General features: G+C 42.2%; 1 protein-coding gene across 1 annotated transcript in view; it reads right to left on the bottom strand.

The window, feature by feature from the left end:
• Positions 1 to 18,872, bottom strand: part of LOC140461060 (scavenger receptor cysteine-rich domain-containing protein DMBT1-like) — a 66,555-nt gene extending 47,683 nt beyond the window's left edge. Inside the window, exons 1-5 of the mRNA XM_072555844.1 lie at positions 18,862 to 18,872; positions 6,175 to 6,281; positions 2,137 to 2,169; positions 1,135 to 1,449; positions 260 to 574 (exon numbers count right to left, since the gene is read on the bottom strand). Of these exons, the coding sequence (XP_072411945.1) occupies positions 260 to 574; positions 1,135 to 1,449; positions 2,137 to 2,169; positions 6,175 to 6,281; positions 18,862 to 18,872 (781 nt within the window). The remainder of the gene's footprint in view (positions 1 to 259; positions 575 to 1,134; positions 1,450 to 2,136; positions 2,170 to 6,174; positions 6,282 to 18,861) is intronic.
• Positions 18,873 to 23,761: the final 4,889 nt, after the last annotated feature.

The following is a 23,761-nucleotide window of genomic DNA, read 5'->3' as shown; positions in this document are numbered from 1 at the left end:
AAATATGTTGGGTGCAGACAGTTTACAATCTCCAAGACATTTTATTTTCAACACAGCTATAAAGCATTCGAAACATTTTCATTTCCAATACTTGTGTGTCTATTTTACCACATTATAATTCGTGCATGACAGCATGGGAAGCCAGGAGGAATAGTTTAGATTTGTCACTTTAACAGCAATTACCCCAATGCCAGCACCACCATTCTAACAAACATTAAATCAAAGTATGTCTTTCTTTTTACATTATATAGATACTCACCAGAACATATCAGGGTGACATTGCTGTGTCCACTGCAATCCTGGTGAGTGTCTGAAGACCGAGGGCACTTCCCCAGCTGAGTCTCATTGCCCGTACATTTAAAGACCTCAGTCCCCATGAGCACAGTACTGCCTCCAGAATGAGCAGTGCTTGAAACAGACACGGCCACTCCACAATGAAGCTGCGCACAGACCACATTGGCGTTCTTCAAATCCCAGTCAAGACCACACATTGTTTTCCAGGTGTCACCAAACAGGACCTCTAGTCTTCCGAAACATTGGGAACTTCCTTGGACCAACCTCGGAATGATGTGGTCTGAAAAGAAAAGCATTGAATCAGAAAAACGTTCAAACAATACGAACTCAGATTATTGAATGATGAACATTCATTGGATTAATAGCAGATCTGGCACATTCGGATATAAATTGTTCCATCAATCTGTGTGGCTTTGTAGCCCTGTCGACCACATTCATGTTCATTACCCAGAATCCTGACCCTCAGCTGTTTGAGTTAACGCGACTTTCATCCAGCAAATAAACGATACAAAGTGATTGTGCCATCCAACACAATGTTGAAACTCATTAAACATTGATTTGTAAGTCTGATAGTTCCAGCGGTGCAGCTCTCTCAATGTGGCTTTCAGTGACATCACAATGGACACCTGTCTTGCCCCTTCACCGGAGTGGAAAGGGTAACAGGTACTTACCTCTCCCATTACCGTCAAGTATTCAACAGTTTAAATAATGATACTGAATAAACCAGTGATTCTGTTGTTTTTATGTTAATAAGTATTGGACAGTTATCACATCCTTTTCTGTTTTGACAGCCCCGGAATTTGATAAAATTACACAGAAAGTACAGCAGGTTTTTTTTACCTGAACAGACGACACCAGCATCATTGTCGTGTGAGATGCTGTAGTGATCCCAACCCTTTGATTTACACTCCTTCAGAGCGCGCTCGGTCCCGCTGCACTGAACATTCCAGGTCACAATGGGTCCGGATCCTCGTCCAAAGTGAGCCACACGCGGGGCAGAGACTGCGGTCCCACAGTCCAGCTCCCGACACACAACAGCAGCATCTGGCAGGTCCCAAAGATCATGATCGACTGTACCCCACTGTCCCCTGTAGTGAATCTCCACTCGGCCAGCGCAAGGACTGCCCCCATTCGCAAGTCTCAGACTCATCGGCTCTGAAAAATATAGAAATGGTCATTAAAGTGATCAATGTGCAATTGTGAAAGCTCTGTATTGCAGCCAGCATTCCACGCTCACAATGCAATTCGAGTGAGGTCACGGTAAAAATACACTCCATCACAATATACCTTAGGATATGTATTGTGCATGGTGACAGGCAAAGATCTTTTTTTTAAAAAAAATGCTCACTCACAGAGAGGAACAGGCAAATGTTTCCATGAGAAGATGTGCATTACTGATTCATGGGATGTGGGTGCGCTGAATGGCGAATAAACACAACTGACACGCTCTGAGAATATCTGAAACTGAAACGTACTTCCACCTGTATGGTCATGTGATCATGACGTTACTGCGCAACAGTGAGCGAAATCGTTGATATACATTGCCGACAGCAGCACTGTGTGTGCAGATTAATCTTCATAGCATCTCCATGTATTGTCTTTCTGTCTGAGACTGGCAGAGTGCATTGGAACCGCTTCTTTTACACCCTCCTCCCCCCCCCCCAACGAATCCTGAAGTGAGAGACCTGAAGAAGTCGTGCAACCACCGCCCTTTTTGTTATGAACAGACAGCTGATCAACGAGTGAGCATTAACACATGCTGGTTATCACCAGCACTTCGTATTTGAGCAGAAACATCAGAATATAGCGGTTCCAATCCCTGGAAAAATAACATGTGATTACCTGCACTGTTGGCCTGGGTATCGACAAGTCTGTCTGAAAGAGAGAGAAGGGAATTAAAGTGTTAAAAATCAACGCAATGCTGAAGAATAAAGAAAATAAATGCAACAGCTACGGGCAATAATTATCATTAATTTGCAAAATAAAGTTGTTTAAAAAACGGTGATTCGCACATGGAATGAGGTGCCAGTGGAAATGGTTGTGGCAGATATGTAAAGAACATTTTAAAGGCATTTGGACAAATATTTGGATAGAAAATGTTCAGAAGGACATGGGCAGCGTGTAGGGAAATTGAGTTAATGTGGGCGGACATTTTGGTCGGCACGGAACATATTATTGGGAAAGGCCTGTCTCCGTGATATGACCCTTTGAGTCTGTGGTATTTGGAAATTTGACATCCTCCTTACATGCAATGCCGACAACACAGGAAACATATTTACAGCAGGGATCAAATATTGTCATCTTTCTTCTACATTTATCTGAAATGTTTCCACACAGAGAGGCACACTGCCAACCCAATGACCTTTCTGTTTGTTACTGCACTGCCGACTTACTCAACATTGTGATGATCCCCGGAGAGAGCAGAAATGCTCTCCAGTGACCATAGCAAGGTGCCCCCATCCAAAGATTTCAGTAGTTTAGAAATTTATTCAATCAGCAATGCTGAAATAAATGTTGACTAACAATGCTTCGTCAGCAACTAAGTGCCGAAAGTATGTTTCTATTTAAAGTGTTGCATTTACTACCGTTAAAATTCGGCTTTATCCTGTTCCCCTATCGACATGGCGGCAACATCACGAGATTCAGTCATCGACAATATCCAGCAGGAATTCTCCTTTTCCCCACTTCCAGAACATAAGGATTTATGGTGGATCAAAAGAAACGGTTGTATATGTAACTGGCTACAAACCACTTGTCAGAACAAAAGAAGGAGATCATGCGGTCCAAGTGCCGTTGGGAACCTCTTTGTGCAAACTGCTGAATTTGTTCCATTACCTTTCCTTATTCCCCCAAAATTGTCGTTGTCAATATCTTTTCCCCACGGTCTTCTGCACTGGGGACAGGATGGTGATGAACACCTATTGTCATTTTTTGGAGAAAATGATTAGGAGTTCACTGAACTTGCCCCGTTAATGATGTTCATTAATTATATATTTTGTTCCTCTCCCAAGCTGAAAATGGAATTCAAACGTATGTCCAATTTTAATAAATTTAAAATTTCTTCCAAAGTTCGATAACTTTTGTTGATTTTTAGTTTCCTCCGAATTCTTTACTTTTGAAACTTCTAAACAGCTCGATTTGTTTGCTTTGGTTCTTGAGATAATTTCATTTCTACTTTCAGGCAATCAGACAACACCCGGCCACCTATCAATGTGTTAACAGATGGTCACTCACTCTGATTCATTGAATCCCTGATACGCAACTTCTCTTATCCCTTGCATTCACCGATGTAACTGATCGTTTTACCTCCTTACGAATTGTGTGCAATATCGCTACAATTCAATGGTAAATCTTTATTGCTTGTTTTTTTTGTTGTACTTAGTGGTAGAAAACGAACAGTAAAATTCGAAAAAAATACATTGCAGTCTGATGCGTTTACTGGGATATTGCCCTCATTCATCCAAAAAAAACCTTCTGGCTTTGCCCTTTCTGAGCCTTTACCTTTTCAGACTGACTTGAACCACTCATGATATAATCTGTTCTGTCCCATTTACGTTTCTGTAATTGATATATTCGTGAGAATTTGAATATATTACTTTGTCCACTGTAACGTACATCTCAAGATTCTCGAACATTCAAGAGCTCAGTTGGTTTACTCGAACGAAGGGGATGCATACAACTCTGAAAATCTTTTGAAGCACTGCATAAGGTTGTACAAGACAGCCCGTTACATTTAATGTGAATTATCAGACATTTGATGTTCCTCACGAACTGGACAGTTTTGGAAAACAACGAATCCACGTCAGATCAGTGGCATCATAATGAACACCCAAACTAATGGGAGAACTGATGCAAACTCAGGCTGCAGAAGCACCAGTGGTTGCGATTTGAGACAGTGTGTAATTATGGAATAATCCTGGTTGATTTGTAACTGCTCTGGCCCTTTGAACTACTTTTGAAAAATTTAATGTCTAGGCTGTATTTCTCTTGCAACATTGTGGAAGACATAGTTTTCGACGTAGAATAAGGCGAGAGTCAATGCAATGACAGTGTTCTGTACATTTCACTCCGATATAAGAGCACAAAAACGTAGGAAATCGAAGCAAGAGTAAGGAACTTGCCATCTCAATCCTGCTCCAGTTTCAATAAGATCTTGGCTTATCTTTTCCTGGATTCAGTTACACTTTGCCGCCGGTTCAACACAACCCTAAATTCCTGTACTGTGCAAAACTTCATATATCTTTGACTTAACCACATCCACAATTCAGTCTCAACTGTTTCACGGGACAGGGAATTCCACAGAATCGCAATATAATGGTTGTGGTACTTACCACACAACCGCCCCCCACCCCGACCCCCTACCCCCCAGTGGGAACAACCTCCATGTTTCACTTATGTCTATTCCCTTCACAATTTTATGTTTTTCTATAAGACTCCCTCCTAATTCTTCTCAATTCCATTAAGTGCAATTCTGGTCTTCTCCTCATAAGCGAACCCGCTCATCTCCAGAATCAATGCTATGAACACTCTCCGCTCCTTCCCCAGTGCGAGTACACTATTTCACCAACACAGATTGCTAAATACTTCAAGCTGAAACGCGATATCTAGCAAGATGGCAAGTTGATTTCCAGTCTGTTTCAACTACACATGAGGGCCATGAACATCGTTTTTGAACTTGTTTTTAGCATTTATTTAGATTTCAAAAAATAATCTCAAGTTTACTGAGATATCGTCATTCACTTAAATGTAAAACTAGGTGGGATATCTAAAGAAATAAAAGCATTGACACCAACGAAAATGCGGAATTGTTGTGATCTTTGAATGAGAATTGTCACCGAACATATGTTAATTCCTAAACTTAGACACTAAACAATCTGTTCAACTCCCATTTGATATGATTTCGCTCGTTGATGGCATAAATGAATCGACTAAATTTTGCGTTATACCCAAGTGGCAGAATTAAATTGAGAATAGCGAATTCAAGTCTCAGTAAAAGAGAAAACTTTTAATTGAAAAATGTTGCCTGAAAGTACTTCTCCCAATTATTTGTTCTTGACAAATAAAGAATTGTAAGAATAACAACAGTGGATTCAGAAATCAGATATTCATTACTTTGGTACGAGGTGAATTTTGAACTGGTTTATGTAACTTGAACCGGTCATATTCCATGTGCTTCCCTAATTGTTCAATATACAAGCTAGGACTGTGAAAGAATGTTCGCTACTGACATTGCTGCATTAAACTACACCATACTTTGAAAGGCTTGCGGCACCCGTCGCAAATCAACGACATGTATAACCTTTTGATTAGCTTAACAACTTAAAGCATTCATCACCAATGTTCCGTTTTGAACTGGCATCATCAAAGTTAACTGCAACAACTCAACTAAGCTCCTTCATGCAATCTAACAAAACTGCTGGCTCACCATTTAAAAAGCCACACAGAAAATTAACGTACCGGACTGATAAGTCCCCATCCTGATTGAATGACACAGTTGTTTCCTGACTAATGCTTGATGAAGTTTCTATATTTTTATTAAATATAGGAAAAGAGTTATAGGTTTAATTTCCTAAGTTTAATCGTCCCCGAACACACTCATCACTCAAGATCAAATTAGGCAAAGGGTTCATTCTGGATATTTCAGTTCTTGGCAAGATGAAAATTATGGCGTGAACAGCATTTCCTTTGACATGTCATTTCTGTATCAATCTCGAATACAGGGCACATGACTGCAAGTAACATAGGTCTGCGTATACTATCACACCATGGTCATACAGAATATAGGCATAATCTGAGAGAATTGTCCATGTGTGCATGAGGTCAATCAACAGTAGGCACAGCATTTATGGTTGTTTTACTGACACTAAGTTTACTGTTTACCACAGAATCCAGTGCACACAAATGTCACAGACAACCATTCCAGCTGCTCAGATTTTCTTGAGAAGACTGAAAGTTGCTTATTTCTTTGTTTGCCTGAAGTGATAACACTGGGAACAATAAAAGTCAAAAATAGACAAGACCAGTAAAGTGCCTCGATATTTCTGTTCAGATCTTCCCTAAAACTAAGTTTGGCTCATCTTTCACCAGAGATGTGGAAACATGTTTAAAATAAATTAAAATCTTCGCAGATCTCACTGCCAGCAAACTGATGTCATGTTCAACCTTGCCTTAACATGTAGTAGTCTTGCCCCTGACAGAGAAAGCGAATTGGTCAAACACATTTCCACCGGCTAGAGCATAAAACCAGCATTGAGTGACCTGTACGACCCTGAGAATAGCTGGAACACCGATGAGTGCCTCCTCAAGGCTCTGCGGGAATAGAAGACAGGTGTACCAATCGGATTGTTCTCTGAGCAAACGTCAAGTCATTTGGCAGAAAGCATATTCGCGATCACTTTCGAACGAGCATGAATACATCGCTTAGCTGGTGGTGAGAATGGCCTGTGAGAACACTCATCTAAAACTGGCCAGTGTGCGGCAAACCTCGGTGCTTTCTAATGGAGACTTTCAAACATATCCTTGTGGAAGGGTCCTTTGCAATTGATGTTCGGAGAAAGATGCAGGATTCAGGAGGGGATTCAGGACTCAGTGCTATACGGTCGGTTCCCCGTCACATCCACCGAGACAAACATTGACTGCACCTGGAGCAGAACCAACTCGTTGAAAAATGCTCTTTGGTTTCCATGATACTTGGTGGTCTTCCAGACCAAGCAGTTGACCCCGACCGAGTGTTTCAGATTGACACTTTTCAAGGTCGCGTGCTACGTGCTGAGGGATGTATTAAACCTTCCAGCATCTGCCGCCAATGCACAATGGCGATAGGCAACTGTCTGAGGTGTTCCTGTTGAATGTAAATTTCAGGTCCATTCATGTTACGGACCATTCCGATGCTTCAAATATATATAAATACAGTCAAGTCCAAGTAAGAGATGCCTTTCATGTGTTTGTTGAACAGTCAAACTCCAATTTTGCTTTTTCCGTCATTCAGTACTGTATACAAGTAGCAGCAAGTCAGGACTGCAGATGTTGGAGATCAGAGTTAAGAAGGTTGGGTATGGAAAAGCACAGCGAAACAAGTTGCATCGGAGGAGCAGGACAGTCGACGTTTGGAAAATAGGATCTTTTTTCCTGATGAAGAGTTTATGGTCGAACCGTCGACTGTCTTGCTCCTTGTATGCTGCCTGACCTGCTGTGTTTTTCCAGCACCACACTTTTTGACTACTGTACAGACGTGACCCGTTCTAGGGACGATGCATGCATGTAGAGCTACTTTATGAATAAAGTTTACTTTTTTAGAAAAACAATAACATTCGGGAAAGACTGAACTTTTAACCACTATCTGGTACAGAAATGGAGCTATTGATATTGAACTGGGCAGTGACAATCATTCGATCAAATTCAGTGAATAAGAAAACTGGCTGAAAAAAGAACGTGAAAGGACAGTGGGTGCTGGAAATCAGAAACAAAAGAGAAATTTCTGGTATAACTTAGCAGATCTCGCAACATTTTTGGACAGAAAGCAGTGTTGTAGTTTTGCGTGAAGTGACCCTTCAATTATTCGCAGATGAACAGCTAACTGGGTCCTTTATCACAGCAATCAGTCCAACAGTTCTCTCGGAACAAATTATCTGTCATGATTCCAAAATTACAGGACTGTCTCAACCACAAAATGTATCATAGTGGCACACAGCTCCTTTGTTTCACTAAGGATGTGAACGGCGCTGTATAAATGCATCACGATCGAGAAAGTATTGGATTGTAAAGAGAAGAAATACTGACCATAATCAGTGGCACATCAAGTTTCTAGAAATTCAAAATAATCAGCTTCTATTTTACATTCTCCCAAATATTGACTAGTAAATTAGTGAGATCGCGTTAAGCAGTTTTCCCGGATACACACATCGTTTAAACCAGCGACAGACACAGTTTCCAAACACACCCGAATTGTGTGAGTAGGTCTTCAACACTGTGAGCTGTACAGAAGCTACGAATACATGCAAACATTGGAAGTTTAAGGGAGTGTGGAGGTTGGGGAGCTCTGACACCACAGGAACAGTCATAGAGAAATGAAGACAAAATACTTTTTATTCCATTTCATGTCAATATTCTATCTCGCACAGACTGACAATGATATTGTTGCCACATCTATGTCACTAATTATTGGCCCATGAATGTTTAAGAGAATGTATTCAGTAAACCATAACTCACAGTTCAACAGCTGCAGAAGAAGTAAGTTCACGAGGGTTACAATCATCGTCCCAGCCGGTGGTAGCATATCAAATCGGAACATCAGCTGAATGCTGTTTCACAGATACTCTGCAGCAGTTCATGTATCAAGTAACTCCTCGATTTCTGTCACTGTTAGTTCCTTCACACGGCTTGAACAGAGGCCCGTGTTTCTTTCCAACAACCAATAGATTGTGATGTGTGCGGACTGTGAACTGAACACTGTCTTCTACACCAATGACAAGTGATGTGACCATTAATGGGCACAAAGACACCGGGTTCCAAAAATCAGCTCATCTTGAGAGATCAATGACGTTAAAGATTTTAACTTAGAAGCGAGTCCTCACTCCGGAATCCATATCGTATAATCACTCTACCACAGGAGGTTATTGGTTGCGGATTCATTGAAGACGCTGTGAAACTCAACATCTCCTCGAGCAGCTGCAGAAACATCTCAATTTACACTTCTGCACTGTTCACTCTTCAGGATTCAAAATGGAGTCCAACAACTTCAGAGCAGAAAATCTATCCTTTCTCTGGATTACAAGTCACCCTTTCCTTCTTTGTCTATCCGTCTCCTGTCAGCATTGGTCTCAGCAGAGCAGACCAACATTCACTTCGTCGCCCCCAATCAACACAACCTATTCTGAGACGTAATTCTGTCCTTTACTATAACTGGCGGCCTGTTGTCTTATTCTCTGAGCACGCTGACCATCTGTTCCAGTCTCACCTCCTCACCCTCTGTCCACGGTTTGTAAAACTGTCATTCTCCGGAACAGTCACATTGTATTCAAAATATTACCTCGTTTTGTGAGCCCACAGATGCTGCCCGACTTGGTGTCTTTCTGAAAAGTTTGCCTTTGTTTTTAGTTTCACTTTTCCATTTACAAAAATTGTTAATCATTGAACCAACTTTAAAAAAATCTAAAGTAGCTCCCCAAGGATCATATTGTCTTCTAATCACAGATCTTGATTTCTATTTGTCTTCTGACAAACTGCTTCACTCATCTTTCTCAGTATACCTACCAATATTTAACTAATCATTATCATTTGGTCGAATTTGTTCAGCAACGTATTTGCGAGAGGAAATGATTGTTTTCCTTTTCTCTTCCTCTGAAACTTCTGCTCAAATTACAAGTTACGTTGATTTTCCTCCAGTCATTGTCAGCTCCTATGGGACGGATACAGTGTAATACAGCAACATTGCACAATCATTAAAATTTGCCAAATATCAGATTTCCTCTTGATACTCCTCACCTTCCAAACGTGCGGGGCCTCACATCATGGCAACTGTGACTTTAAATCTATAGAGTGTAGAACACCGAATATGACAGCGTAATGCAGGCCCTTCTGCCCTCGATGTTGCGCTGATCTGTGGAAAAATATGCATGCTACACAACTACATTTTCATTCATATTTATCCAATGACCATTTAAAAGCCCTTAAAGTCGGCGAGTGTACTACTGTTGCAAAGAGTGCCATCCACGCCCTTACTACTCTGTGAGTACACATCTTGTATATCAATGCACACAGATTGGTTAATTCTTTGGAGAAAGTGTGGACTGCAGATTATGGAGAACAGAGTAGAAACGAGTGGTGCTGGAAAAGCACAAGTGGCCAGGTAACATCCGAGGGATGGATATTATCTTAGACAGCGCTCAATTTTTGAGTGTGGACCTATTATATGAAAATTGGATACCTTAGCCAAGTTGTGTTCACGGATTTTGGAAGACCTATGTAAAGATCCAACATAATAGACTTGTGTTCAAAATTGAAGCACAAGCTTTTGGAGGAAATATACTTGCCAGGACGGAGCATTGGTTCACAGGCAGGTAAAATAGCGCATACTCAGTGAAAGGAGTTGACCAATGGAGCGGATGGAAAATCGACGCTGGGACCTGACCCATTCACGACACACTTCTGCTATTTTCGCTGAGAGTGATCAAAGGTGACATTTCAATGTTCGATGATGAGAAGACACTTCAATACTTACAGGATGAGTTGGGCCAGTGAGCAAATACATGAAAGATGCAGTCATGTTTGAATCAGTGTAAGGTTAATGACATTGAATGAAAATTGGAGAGAACAGATCACCAGATTTAAGAATTCCGTTAGTGATGGCGAACAAAGAGAGGTGGATGACCCGATACACCCGTAACTGGAAGGAAGGAAACAAGTACAAGACAGAAAGGTGAGTGCTAATTTGACCTTCTTTGAACAAGGGGTTCAGTCCAAGAGTAAAGACATCTTTTCACAGTGCTTGCACAAGACGTTTCAGAGACTCTTGAGTTATTGTGTACCGTTGAGAACGGTATATCCTGTAAGGAAACATTGGATTTATTGGGTCCATATTCCTCGGAGAGGATCTCATTGAAACGTAAATAATTCTATTGGCCTTGAAAAACACGATGTAGATTTGATGTTTAATCTGGTTTAGAGTATCCAGGAAAAGGGGTCATGATCTTGGGATATGGGTGCGCCATTTCGATAAGGGTGGCAGAGACTTCGTCACTCACACGGTGATGTGAGGGTGGAATTCTCGAAAAGATTGGGATGTCATTGTGCTCATTCATCGTTCTCCTGCCAGCGTGAAGTCTATGGAATTTAATGGGAAATGTGGCCCCGTTTACTTGGGCTGCTTTCATCTGGATGGGGTCAAGCTTCTTGAATTTTATCGGAGTTGCATCCAGTCCAGTATTTGGGGAGCATTCCATCACCGTGTTTCTCTCTCCACAGATGCAGAGAGATATGCTGATTTTTGCAGTATTCTGGTGTTTGCTTAAGAGCTGAGTGGCTCTGGTGGAACTCAGACTGTCTATGCCGTTCCTGTTTGACAGCACTGTTGATGACCCCTTCAATAACATTGCTGCTGACAGAGAGAATGCGGTTTAGACAATATTTGGCCTGGTTGGATTTGTCATGTGGTTTACATAGGAATACATGTGGTGCATTTTCCGCACTGTTTGTGGACTTTACAAGTACAGAGACGTTGAAATAACGGTCAACGTGCCCAATTACCCTCTCACAGTTGACCACTTCTTATGGAACCGTAGATCACACAGTGAGTGATACAAAATTGGATTGATCACAGAAGACAAAGAAAGTTGTGGCAGTGTCTTTTTTTTCTCTCCCTGTAAGTCTGTGATCAGTGACGTTATGAAGGGTGAGTGTTGGGACCATGGTTGTTTCTAAGATACAAAAGTGTTTTGGCAAAAACTGTAGGTGCTCCGATCAGTGACTTCCTGAATGTCACACTTATCATTAATATCGATTTAGAATCCACGGCGCTCCTTCACAAATGTAAGACCTGTCTCTGTCTTTTTCTCTGCTTCCTCCCCACATCTCTCCCTCGAGCATCTTAGATGAACTACACATAAGCTAGCATTATCCGGCCCTCTCCAGTTCTGAATAACAGTGAATGGAATCTAAACATTCAAACCATAATTATCACAAGTGTCTGCAGTGGTTTCTGTTCTAAATTCAAATCGCCACCCTCGTCAGAAATTTGATTGTGTTTCCATGGATACGAAACTGGGTGCAGTTTAGCGCTTTTGGCTATATTAGTTCACTTTATCAACAGTTTCCCGTTTAACATCTGCCGTTTTACCCTATTTGTCTGTGAAGCAGCGCCTGAGCCATGACTCACAGGTGTGCTGTAGAATTTCACATCAGATGTGGGTTGTGTTACGATCGAGGGCAACTTGCCAACCATCTGAAGAAATCTGATCTCTCAGAAAGAAGCAAAATACACAGACACACGTCCTGGTATCAGGACATTCCCAAGCAATGAACTGCACAGAGGACCATAACATGCTGTTGGGAAAAACGCAGAAGTATGTCTTACAGCAGAGCATAATTTGAAACTTGTCAAAATTTATGAAAGGCTCAATGTATGAAAAAGAAGCTTCTCAGTCTGCGGAACCACAGAACAGTCACTGTGCGTCTTGCAGGATGCAACTGGAACCGTGGTAAATTCTGTGCTCAAGCTTTGTAGCCAATTTCTTCTTTAAAATTAAAACATCCAGACGGAGAACGCAGTCAATTTGGATTAAGAATTGAGGCTCCAAATAATCCCATTGAGTATTTCATCAGGGCAAGCTCGTCTCAGGACTAGGCTCACAACAATTGGGGATCTGTAAAAATGTCAAGACGTTAAATTCTGAATCGAGATGCTGATTTCCATTAACCTTGGCACACTAGCAAAAACGTATGAGAGAACATTTTCAGCATGTCAGAAAAAATGAGTTTGAAGTCCAGTTAGTTTGAAGAAACGTGCACTGGGATTGAAGAATGACCATGTAATATTGAAGAGAATCTGTTTATCAGAGAATCACTGAATCGCAATGTTGTTACAGTGTGGAAAGGCGCTGTTCAGCCAATCGTGTCTGTATTGGCTCTTCAAATTACCATGATCAAAAATGACAGTATCCAACGTGAACCTTATTATATAGTACAATTATAAAAAAAAACTTTAAATGCTCTTTGAAATGAAAACTTTAAATGGGCCTTCCCCAGATTTCCAGGCTGTGCCCTCCATATCCTAATATCCCCCTGCAAAATAAAAAAAATGTCACTTCTCAGTTTCTTCGTGTTCTCATCACTCCAAGTTGTGTTGTCTTGTTCTTGACATATGCATGGTAGCGTATAGTTTGTCTCTCATGTCCTCTGTCCAAGACTTTCATTGTTTGGAAAATCTCCACAGACACGTGAACGGGCATCCAGTCGAGATATGGAGCATGTACAATTCCTGAAAATCATTGCCATGGGCAGATGCACAAATGGGAAATCACATTAATCAGAAGCGGGGAGCAAAGGATGGGAAGTAGGCACAGAAGAAAAACCACTGATGTCTCACGTCGTAGGATGATATGATCACAACATGCAATGGAGAAATGATAGCATATAACAAGCTTTTCAGACAACATGTCAGTACTGGCCATGATGTTATTCTAAAATAATCCCATCTGCCTTCATTTGGTCTGCATCCACGTGTTCTCTGCCTGTTCATGTGTCTATCTAAATGCCTTTAAAATGTTGCTATCATACCTGCTCATTCAACTTCCAGTGACAATGCATTCCAGGCACCTACTATCTTGAAAACTATGTTGAAAACTTGCCTTGCACAACGCACTTAAAGTTTCCACCTCCAGTAGCAATGCATTCCGGACACATACGATCTTAAATGTTGAAAACTTTCCTCGCACATTTCCTTTAAACTTTCCATCTCCTATCTTAAAACTATGTCCCTAACCTTTGACATTTCAACCCTGTGGAGGTTCTGACTATCCTCTTTATTCATGCCTCTCAGAATTTTAAATGCTTCCATCTAGTCACCAGCTCAGCTTCTGAAGCTCTAACGAAACAAACCAAGTTTTTCCAAAATCTCGTTAAAGGTAAAATACTTCAATCCAGGCAACGTTCTGCTTACCTCTTCCGCATTCTCTGCAAAGTCTTCACATCCTTCCTATTGTCCAGTGATCAGAAATGTGCAAAGTCACTCCTGATGGGGCCAAATCAAAGTCTGACACATTGCAACATGACTTCCAACTATTATACACAATACCCCGAACTTTGACGGCAAGCATGCCATATGCTTTCTTTACAAGCTTATCCATGACGAAGGAGGAAACTTAGTCCATAAATGCTCCTCAGTGTCCGGCCATTTGCAGTGTACTTCCCTTGTTCGTTTCCAAATGCGAGTCAATTCTGCCATGAAGAATCTTCTCCCCTGACTTCCCTCGCACAGAAGTAAGACTCAGTGACCTATAATTTCCTCAATTATACCTGTCACTCTTCTTAAACAAACATTACCTGTTCTCCAGTCTTTCAGCTTCTCTCCTGTGACTAAAGATCTAAAGATCTGACAAAGCCTCAATATCTTCCTGGTCACTTGAATCGCTGAATATTCTGGGCTGCAATCCGCCACACTCTAGGGCTAGAAATCCCTTTTTTTTCAGACAGCCAAAACTGCCGTCTTCTTTAAATTGATTTGCCCCAGAATATCCACGTATTCTTGCCGAATGTAGCCACCATTCTCTTTTATGAGCCCTGACGTGAAGTATTCATTTTGTAACTCATCCACTTCCTCCAACTCCACAAATAAATTCCCGACTTTGTCCTGGAGTGTTTCCCCAGTTACCTTCTTACTCCATCGTCATCACGTGCGATGCAACTGCACATATTCGTAAGAACTCAGACAATTACACTCGCACTCACTCACACACACTCGCTGACACACACGTACGTGCTCACAATAGCAAGAACTATTACACTCACATTCTGGCACTCACTGATACAATCACACTCACGTTGACGTTCACGCGGAAACACAAACAATTACACACTTGCTCACTCAATTGCACACACATCCGGAAAACGATTGCATTCGTACTCACACTGACTGACACACTCAGAGGAGCACTGATAATTGCATTCACGCACTCACTAATGGCAGACACAAAAGCACACACAATTGTCCTCACACTCTCACTCATTGATACACTCGGTTACACTTCCACTCTTACTTATACTCACTCACCGATATTGATTCTAACACATAAACATGGATGTTTACATTTATGTTCACAAATGATCATTTAATGACTGCACGGATACTTTGGGAAAATCATCATGAGTTTATTGTACAAGTGAACATGAACCTTTTAAGCGGCTGAAGCCCTTTCCTGAGAATACACTAAAAGACGTTATGTGCATGTTTTTGTGAGAGCGTTGGTTTGAATGTGCCTGTGGGTGTGTATCTGTATATATGCATATCTCCATATATGTTAAGTTGTGTGTGGAAAACCTTTGGGTGAGTCATATTCTTGGACCGCTGCAGTCCCTGTGTTGAAAGCAGAAACCAAAATGAACTTCAGGAATGCAATCCCAGTGACAATGAGGGAGTGGCGATACACAGGTATTTCCAAGACAGGATGGTGAGTGGTTCAGAGGATAACTTTCGTGGGGGTGTTGTTACATGTAACTGCTGTCCCTTCTCCTTCCACCTCTCATCCTAGTCGCATGCCAGCACCTTCTCTTCGGGATAACTAAGAGGGTATGACAAATGCTGGGCCCAGCCAGCGACACCCCAAATCTGATAAATTATTTTAAAAGAAAACAACTCAACAGTTCTTTCACAAACAAGATGTGGAATTTATAATTCTCCAGCACTCTGAATGCACTCGTGTATCAAACAATAGTTGAAACGTGATGGCCAATGCCTCGACCCTTGCCCCCACCCACTTCCTCGTTCACCCACATACATGGCGCTGAGACTGGTCAAATGTTCCTTTTTTGAGTGATGCAGAGACCTGTTGGACTGAAAGAGGTTAATTCAACTGTTTGTTTTGCATCACTCATTGAAGTCAGTCTCCACGGATCCTCGCTGTGTCCCTTGAAGCCTCTCTCCTCCTTTATTAGTAAACGGCGCCTAACAGCGTGTTATCCGGCTGTGTCGGCTGGAGTGCCAGCTCCTCCACTAACAGAGGAACAACGTTTCCAGACACTGGGAGTGATCAAACTCTGACGGGGGTCAGTATAACAATGGATCGAAGCTTCTATGAGGGACTTTACTGGATTTCCCAGGGCTGGATATCTCTACCATCTCGAATTCAGGACGTGCTTTGGATTATTCAAGGCGTCTACTATCCTATTCTAGCTGTAGTTGGCGTTCCTGATATGTATCTGTTGAGGCCAAAATATCCACTGAGGGCAATTTATAAGTATGACGTTCAATTCCGCTCACCCTGCTATAGGAAGGATGTTAATAAACTGGAAAGGATGCAAAGGAGGTTTGAAATTATGTTATCAAGTCTGGAAGGTTCGAGAGAGAAAGGGAAGCTGGATAGACTGCGACATTTTTTCGCTGGAGTGGAGGAGTTTGAGAGATGAGGTCTATAAAACCACGAGGGTCGCAGATAAAGTGAACAGCCGAGATCCTTTCTCCGAGGTCGGGGAGTCTCAAGCTAGAGGGCATAGATTTAAGGTGGCGGGAGAAATATGAAAGGGACCTGAGGGGCAATACAGAGAGGGCGGTTCGCTCACAGATCAAGCTGCCAGAGGAAGTGGTGGAAGCTGGTGCAATTACAACATGTAAAATACATTTGAATGGTTACATGGCTCGGAAAGGTTTAGAAGCACTTGGGCCAATTGCAGCCAAATAATATTAGTTCAGTTTGGGAAACCTGTTCAGCATGGATGAGTCAGATGACGGGTTTGTCTTCGTGCTGTGTGATGATGACACTATTTTCGTGCGTCCATCAGTTCTAAGGCAGCCTATGCAAATAAAGGTGCTGTTTTCCCCTTAATAGATTTTCTGAAGAGTCGCATCTCTTTCCCCGAACTAGCCCCGAGCACCATTTCATCGAGATCGACACCACAGAATGGATAGGAGCTTCGGTCCATTGAATGACTGATCCGAACTCCCACTTCTTGGCTTTTCTCCTCATTTTGCTTTCCTGATTTAAACACTCGCTCTTTCAACCTCGAGTCAATTTGAGTTCTGGCGATGGCTTTGAGGACTATTAATCTGTAAGTTCCCAGTTAATGTTCTGGGGAGCTGGGTCCTAATCCTGCCACGGCAGGGAGTTGATTTTGATAATAATACAAATCTGCATTTGAGAGTTCCTCAGTAACTGAGGAAACACCCATCAACAAATCTCCACCCTCCCAGTCTTGTCAAGTCTGGAACTCTCACAACATTGAGGAATATTTTCACTGTGCAACGTACAATGCTACGATTCAAGCACTGAGTTTTTTTTTCATCTTGGAGAGAGACAATAGCCTGAAGATGTTTTACCTGAGCTTTGGGCATCTTTGAGCCTATGGCGCTTTTCTGAGCGGGTTGATGACCCCATCAAGTTAGTTGACAGTCTGAAGATGCTGCCAAAGCGTTGCATTCTGTTTTACATTCAGAGAGCCAGCATTTTTGCCAGCCCGCCAGAGAAAGTCAGGTTCACCGTAGGCTCACTCCTTCCTTCTTCATGCCTACTGTCACGGATCTTTTGGGAATCCACATTATAATCGTTACTTGATGACACTGGAGAGGAGGTGGGATGTTGACCGGCCTAGAGAGATTCAGTGATGAGGACGGATTGGATAGACTGGGGTCCGTGCAAACTGAGATGTACAAAATATGGGTAGTGTAGACAGGAAGAAACCTTTCCCCTTGTCGTAGGGATCAATGAACAGGCGGGACAGATTAAGATTTGGGGCATAAGGTTCAGAGCAGGGAGGTAAGGAATAATGAGTGTTTTGACAATGTGGAACTCAGTGTCTGCAAGAGGCAGAAATCTTCATCATATTAGAGAACTAATTGTGATGCCAAAGCAGTCCATGCCATGAGCCAAGGACTAGGGAATATGATTAGAATTGTTCAGTCGTTGTTTTAAGCTGCATCGTCTAAATGGCCAGAAGGGCCTTTTTCTGAGCTGGTAGACCACTGTGACCATAACGAGTGCAGTTGTGCAAGTGTGGTGGATTCGGAAAAGAGGGAAGTCAGCCAGCTTAAGTTGTAACGTGGAAGGGAAACGTTTTAGCTGGATGAAGCATGGGGGTGCTTTAGTATCAATATCTCATGTCAAGGAGGTCAAATCCGACACGATTTATTCGGAGATTTTTTTTAATCCTAGGAATTCAAGTGATCAAAGGACAGTTCTGTAGTCCTTTTGTTTGGGAGAGAGGATTGTTCAGCTGATAGAAGAAGAGGGTCGGAATAAATGCGTCCTTCTCTGGACGGCGAAATGTAACTTCTGGGGTGCCGCAGGGTTCATTTCTGGGATCTCAAATACTGAGAATTGAAATAAGTGATCTGCAATGACAGACAGAGTGTAACATAGCAATGTTCACGGATAATACTAAAATGGATGGGGAAGCAGGCAGTGATGAGGAGATAGACATAGATGGATAGTGATAGGCTCGGAGAATGATACAGGATGTGGCAGTTGGAGTTTAATATGGACAAATGCGAGGTTGTCCATGGGGCCACCAAGATGAAAGGGGAAATTCTTATTTAGATCAGAATCAAGTTCACGGTGCGTCAATGCCTAGGGATGTGGGTGTCTTTGTGAATGAATCACAGAAAGTGTGAAGGCAAGTGCAGCATATTATAGGAAAGGCAAAGGAAAATCTGCCATTTATTGCAATAGACCGGGTTACGTGAATAAAGAAGTGTTGATACACTCATATAAGGTGTTCGTCAAACCAGACCTAACGTGCTGTATCAAGTTTTGTGTCCCTCGTGTGCAATTTTATTGGTTATTTTCCTTTCCCACAGTTAACATAGTAACGGTAGTGATCCTATCTCGCAAAAAGTGTGGCCTCTCCAAATGTGTCAACTATTACCTGATGGCCATGGCGGTGACAGATCTACTGGTCATTATCATCGACTTGATATTGAGAAAAATACCAATCGTTTACTATGTCTATTTTATCTTCCTGTATTCGGTCCACGTGTGCAACATCCACGCCGTCTTGCTTTATGCAGTCACTGACTGCTCTGTCTGGTTCACCGTCGCTTTCACCTTCGATCGATCCTTGGCTATTTGTTGCCAGAAGGTCAAAAGCAAATATTGCAATGAGAAAACAGTACCTGTGTTTCTAGGAACAGTGATTGTACTGAGTTGTTTAAATAATACTTTCTGGTATTTTATGCTGACAGATCAGTATTGGCTAATAAACAGGCCATGGTTTTGTCGTGTCACAAATGATATTCAGGAATCTCAGTTCTGGGTCATACTCGAGTTTCTCCATTACATTCTCACTCCAGATCTCCCGTTCGTCCTGATTCTGCTGCTCAATGTTTTCACCATCCGTCACATTCTGGTGAGCAGCAGAGCCCGCAGGAGACTCATTCGCCAGAGTGCCAGAGACCCAGAAATGGAGAGTCGAAGGAAATCAATAATTTTGCTGTTTTTTATCTCAGCAAATTTCATCATTTTGTGGTCAATGATAATGCTGCATTCGATTTGGAACCGAATGTCGCATTTAGGCTATCTGTCTGTTTGGATATACGATTTTGTCCAGGAATTAGGCTTCATGCTACAGCTCCTGAGTTGCTGCACGAACACCATAATTTATGCAGTGACCCAAACGAAGTTCAGAAATCAATTGAAGAGTGCATTGAAATATCCCTTTACTTCAATTATTCGATGTACTCAATAGTTCTGGGAAAAGAAACCGGGCAACGGAGATACCAGCAAATTTTTCAATTCATCTCACATTCCCTGTGGGGGTAGCAACATCTACCTAAATGATGCGAACTCTAACTGAGGGTTTGGAGTTAAGGTTTGAAAACATTTGCATGATAGCAGACCAACTGGAGAGCTTGTCGTTATTATAGAAAAGATTAAGGTGAAACCATTCTTGACAGTGACTGCCTTAAGCTTATTTTAGTGCTAACACAAGCGGGGTGGGAATTGTGAGTGGCTTACATTGTTAAGGGTGAGCAAGCTGTCTTGCTCAGGAAAAAGAAGTCAGGGTGTGGGGAACGCTCATTGCCTATTCATATGGAAACATTTTCTGCTTAGTATCTAATCTACTGCGAGTATCTGCATCTCCAATTTTACCGACAGTCACTCCCCCATCCCGCTATCAATCTCCAGGTCATCAGGGGTAACATTCATGTTCCAGTTTTATTAAGACATCCTCATTGTGCAAGTTGATAGCCCAGTGATATTTTCACTAAACTCTAAATCCAGACCAAGGTAATGTTCTTTGGTACTAGTTTCCAGTTAAGAACATAAGACGATAAAATACATAAACAGAAATCAGGCCATTCCGTCCATCAAGGGGGCATAGCTTTAAATTAAGGGGGGGTAGATATAGGACTGATGTTAGGGGTAGGTTCTTCACTCAGCGAGTCGTAAGTTCATGGAATGCCCTGCCAGTAGCAGTAGTGGACTCTCCGTCTTTATGGGTATTTAAGCGGGCATTGGATAGGTATATGCAGGATAGTGGCTTAATGTAGGTTAGGGGTGCTTTGATCGGCGCAACATCGAGGGTCGAAGGGCCTGTACTGCGCTGTAATGTTCTATGTTCTATGTTCTAAGTCTGCTGTGCTGTTCAGGCATATTTGGAGTCATACAGTCATAGAAATGTTCAGCATGGAAACAGAACCTTCGATCCAACCCGTCCATTCCAACCAGATATCTCACATTAATTCAATCCCATATGCCAGCAGTTAACCCATATCCCTGTGAGCTCTTCCTATTCATGTACCAATCCAAATGTCTTTTAAATGTTGCAATTGTACCAGTCTCCACCACTTCTTTTGGCAACTCATTCCTGACACGCAATGCTCTTTGCTTGAAAAAGTTTCCCCTTACATCTCTTTTTAATCTTTATCTCCTCACCAAAAGCATATTCCCTCCAGTTCTGAACAGAACTAAATCCAGGGAAACGACATTGCCTATTTACCCCATCCACGCCCCTCATGATTTTATAAACTCTATAAGATTGATAAATTTCTCAAACACCTTCCTCCACCTTCTCCCCATAACCTTTGATCCGTTCAGCAATCAAAAACCTGTGTATCTCTGTCTTAAATAAACTCAATGATCTGGCGTCCACAAGCTTCAGGGCCAATAAGGTCGATAGATTCATCACCCTCTGACTTATGATGCTTCTCCTCATCTCCGTTCTGAAGGTTGTTCTTTTTACTCTAAGGCTGCGCCAAGGCAAAGGATCGAACTTGAAATTAAATCCTTTTAAAAGCCTGGAATTAAGACTGTAATGATGACCAAAACATCGTTGACGATACGAAAATCCCATTTTGTTCAATAAAGTCCATTCGGGAGAGAGACTGCCATCTCTACCTGGTCTGGCATCCATGTGACTCCAGTCGGACAGCAATGTCTCTTAATTGCGCTCTGGTCTATTATAGATGAACAAGAAATAACGGCACAAGCCAGCGATGCCCTCATCCAGTGAATGATTAAAAACAAATTTCAGCCCGCTCAACCACTTGCAATAGCCCACTGGGAAAGACATGATAAATGATGAGCTGCCCTCGAACATTTAACATATATCAGTACGTCACGAGAATGGACCTTCGGCCCATGATATTGAGCTGATTGTAACGCCAAAATAAACTCTTCCTTTCTGCCATCTCATGGTCAATCCCTTCCACCCCTTGCTTGTTCATGTGATGATCAAAAAGCTTCTTAGACTCCCCTTTCGCATCTGCTTCCAGTACGATGCATGGCAGTGCGTTCTATGAACCGATCACTCTGTGTAAAAAACGTGCCCCCATATGTCCGTTGAACCTTGAACCTTTCGTTTAAATTCATGACGCCTAATATTATACATTTAAATTCTGGGATAAGGATTCCGATTGTCAAACGTATATGTGAATGCCATAACTTTATAGATTTCTGCAAAGTGTCCACTCACCCTCTGCTGTTCAAGGACAAGCAGACCAAGTTGGTCTGGCCTCTCGTTTTACCATCTAATCCAGCCAGCATCCTTGTAAACCTCTTCTGTATGTTGTCCAAAGCCTCCACCACTTACCTATAATGTGGCGACCAGAATTGAACGCAATGTCTTGAAGTCTCATAAAGCTACGATATTTCTCCCTGGCTTTTAGACTCAATGCCCTGACCAATAAACGGAAGCATGTCACATGTTTTTTTTCTTATGTTCTTTCCACTGCGTGGCTAATTTGAGGGAGTTATGGACTTGACACTCAAGGCTATTACAAATTAGATTTTATACACCTGAACCAGACTGGGACTAATGTCCATGGGGGCGGGGCGGGGGGGGTTGCTGTTGTGGAGAGTTTAAATTAATGTGGCAGAGGGCTGTTTCCCAGAAGAGAAGACTAGTAGACAGTGAGGTGGAAACCAGAGACAGCAGGGATCAGGAACATGAGGTTAGCATTACCAAGAGGAAGAGTGGGTAGAGAGCAGATGAACGCAAATGGACTGGTGGTCTGAAGTGTTAACGCTTTCTTGCAAGGAACATTGTGGTAAGGTAGACGAACTTCGGGCTTGGATTAGTGCTTCGAATTATGACATTATTGCGATCACAGCCTCTTGATTGAAGGAAGGGCATGATTGGCGATTAAATGTTCCAGGATATGCATGCTTCAGACTGGTCAGGGAGGGAATTAAAAGTGGGGAGGGAGGAATTGCATTGCTGCTCAGGGAAGATATCACGGCTATGCTAAAGGAGGACGCTATGGAGGGCTTAAGCAGTGAGACATTATGGATAGATCTGAGAAATAAGAAGGGTGCAGGTACATTATTGGGGGGTGCGGGGGTAGTATAGGTCTCCCAACAGTGAGCATGAGGTAGTAGAATAAATAGGTAAACATATCATGGAAAGATGTAGAGGCAACAATGGGTGGTGATAGGATATTTTAATTATCCCAACAAAACTTAGGATACTCTTAGTGTCAGAGGTCAAGATGGGACAGAATTTGTAAGGAGCCTCCAGAAAAATTTTCTAGAGCAGTATGTCAATAGTCCATCTGGGTACTGTTGGACCAAGTGTTTGGGAATGAGCCAGGCCAGGTGGTAGAAGTTCAAGTGGGGAATTTCTTTGGGAATAGTGAACACAATTCTCTAGGCTTTAGAATACTCGTTGACAAAGATGAGAGCGGTCCTCAGGAAAGAGTACTAAACTGGGCCAAAACCAATTATATCAAAATTCGGCTGGAGCTGGAAAATGTGGATTGGGGGCAGCTATTTGAAGGGAAGTCCACTTTTGATATGTGGGAGGCTTTCAAAGATATGTTGTAGTTATTGCAGAATAGGTATGTCCTTTGAAAACAAGGGATAGGAAAGGCAAGGTTCTTAAAGCCTGGATGACAGGAGAAATTGTGCGACGAACCAAGAGGAAAAGGGAAGCGTGCATAACGTCCCGGCAGCTAAGAAAGGAACGGGCCTTGGAGGAATATCGGGACAGTAAGTCAAATCGTAAACGAGGAATCAAGCGGGCTAGAAGGGGTGATGAAGTAACTTTAGCGAGCAGAATAAAGGAGAATCCCAAGACATTTCATTCACATGTAAGAGGCAAGAGGGTAACTCGCCAAAGAGTTGATTAACTAAAGGATAAGGAAGGAAGGATGCGTGTCGAATGTGAGAAAATGGGTGAGATTCTCAATGATTAATTTGCATCAGTGTTCACTGAGGACAGGGACACTGTGAATGTTGAGATTAGAGATAGAGTTTTGCTTACTCTAAATCATGATGACATCAGGAGGGAGGATGTGTTGGATAGGCTGAAGGATTTTAAGGTGGAC

This window comes from Chiloscyllium punctatum, chromosome 36, assembly GCF_047496795.1.
Source record: "Chiloscyllium punctatum isolate Juve2018m chromosome 36, sChiPun1.3, whole genome shotgun sequence".
NCBI classification, from domain to species: Eukaryota; Metazoa; Chordata; class Chondrichthyes; order Orectolobiformes; family Hemiscylliidae; genus Chiloscyllium; species Chiloscyllium punctatum.
Note: the sequence above shows the minus strand (reverse complement) of the source record. Positions and strands in the feature narration are given on the sequence as shown.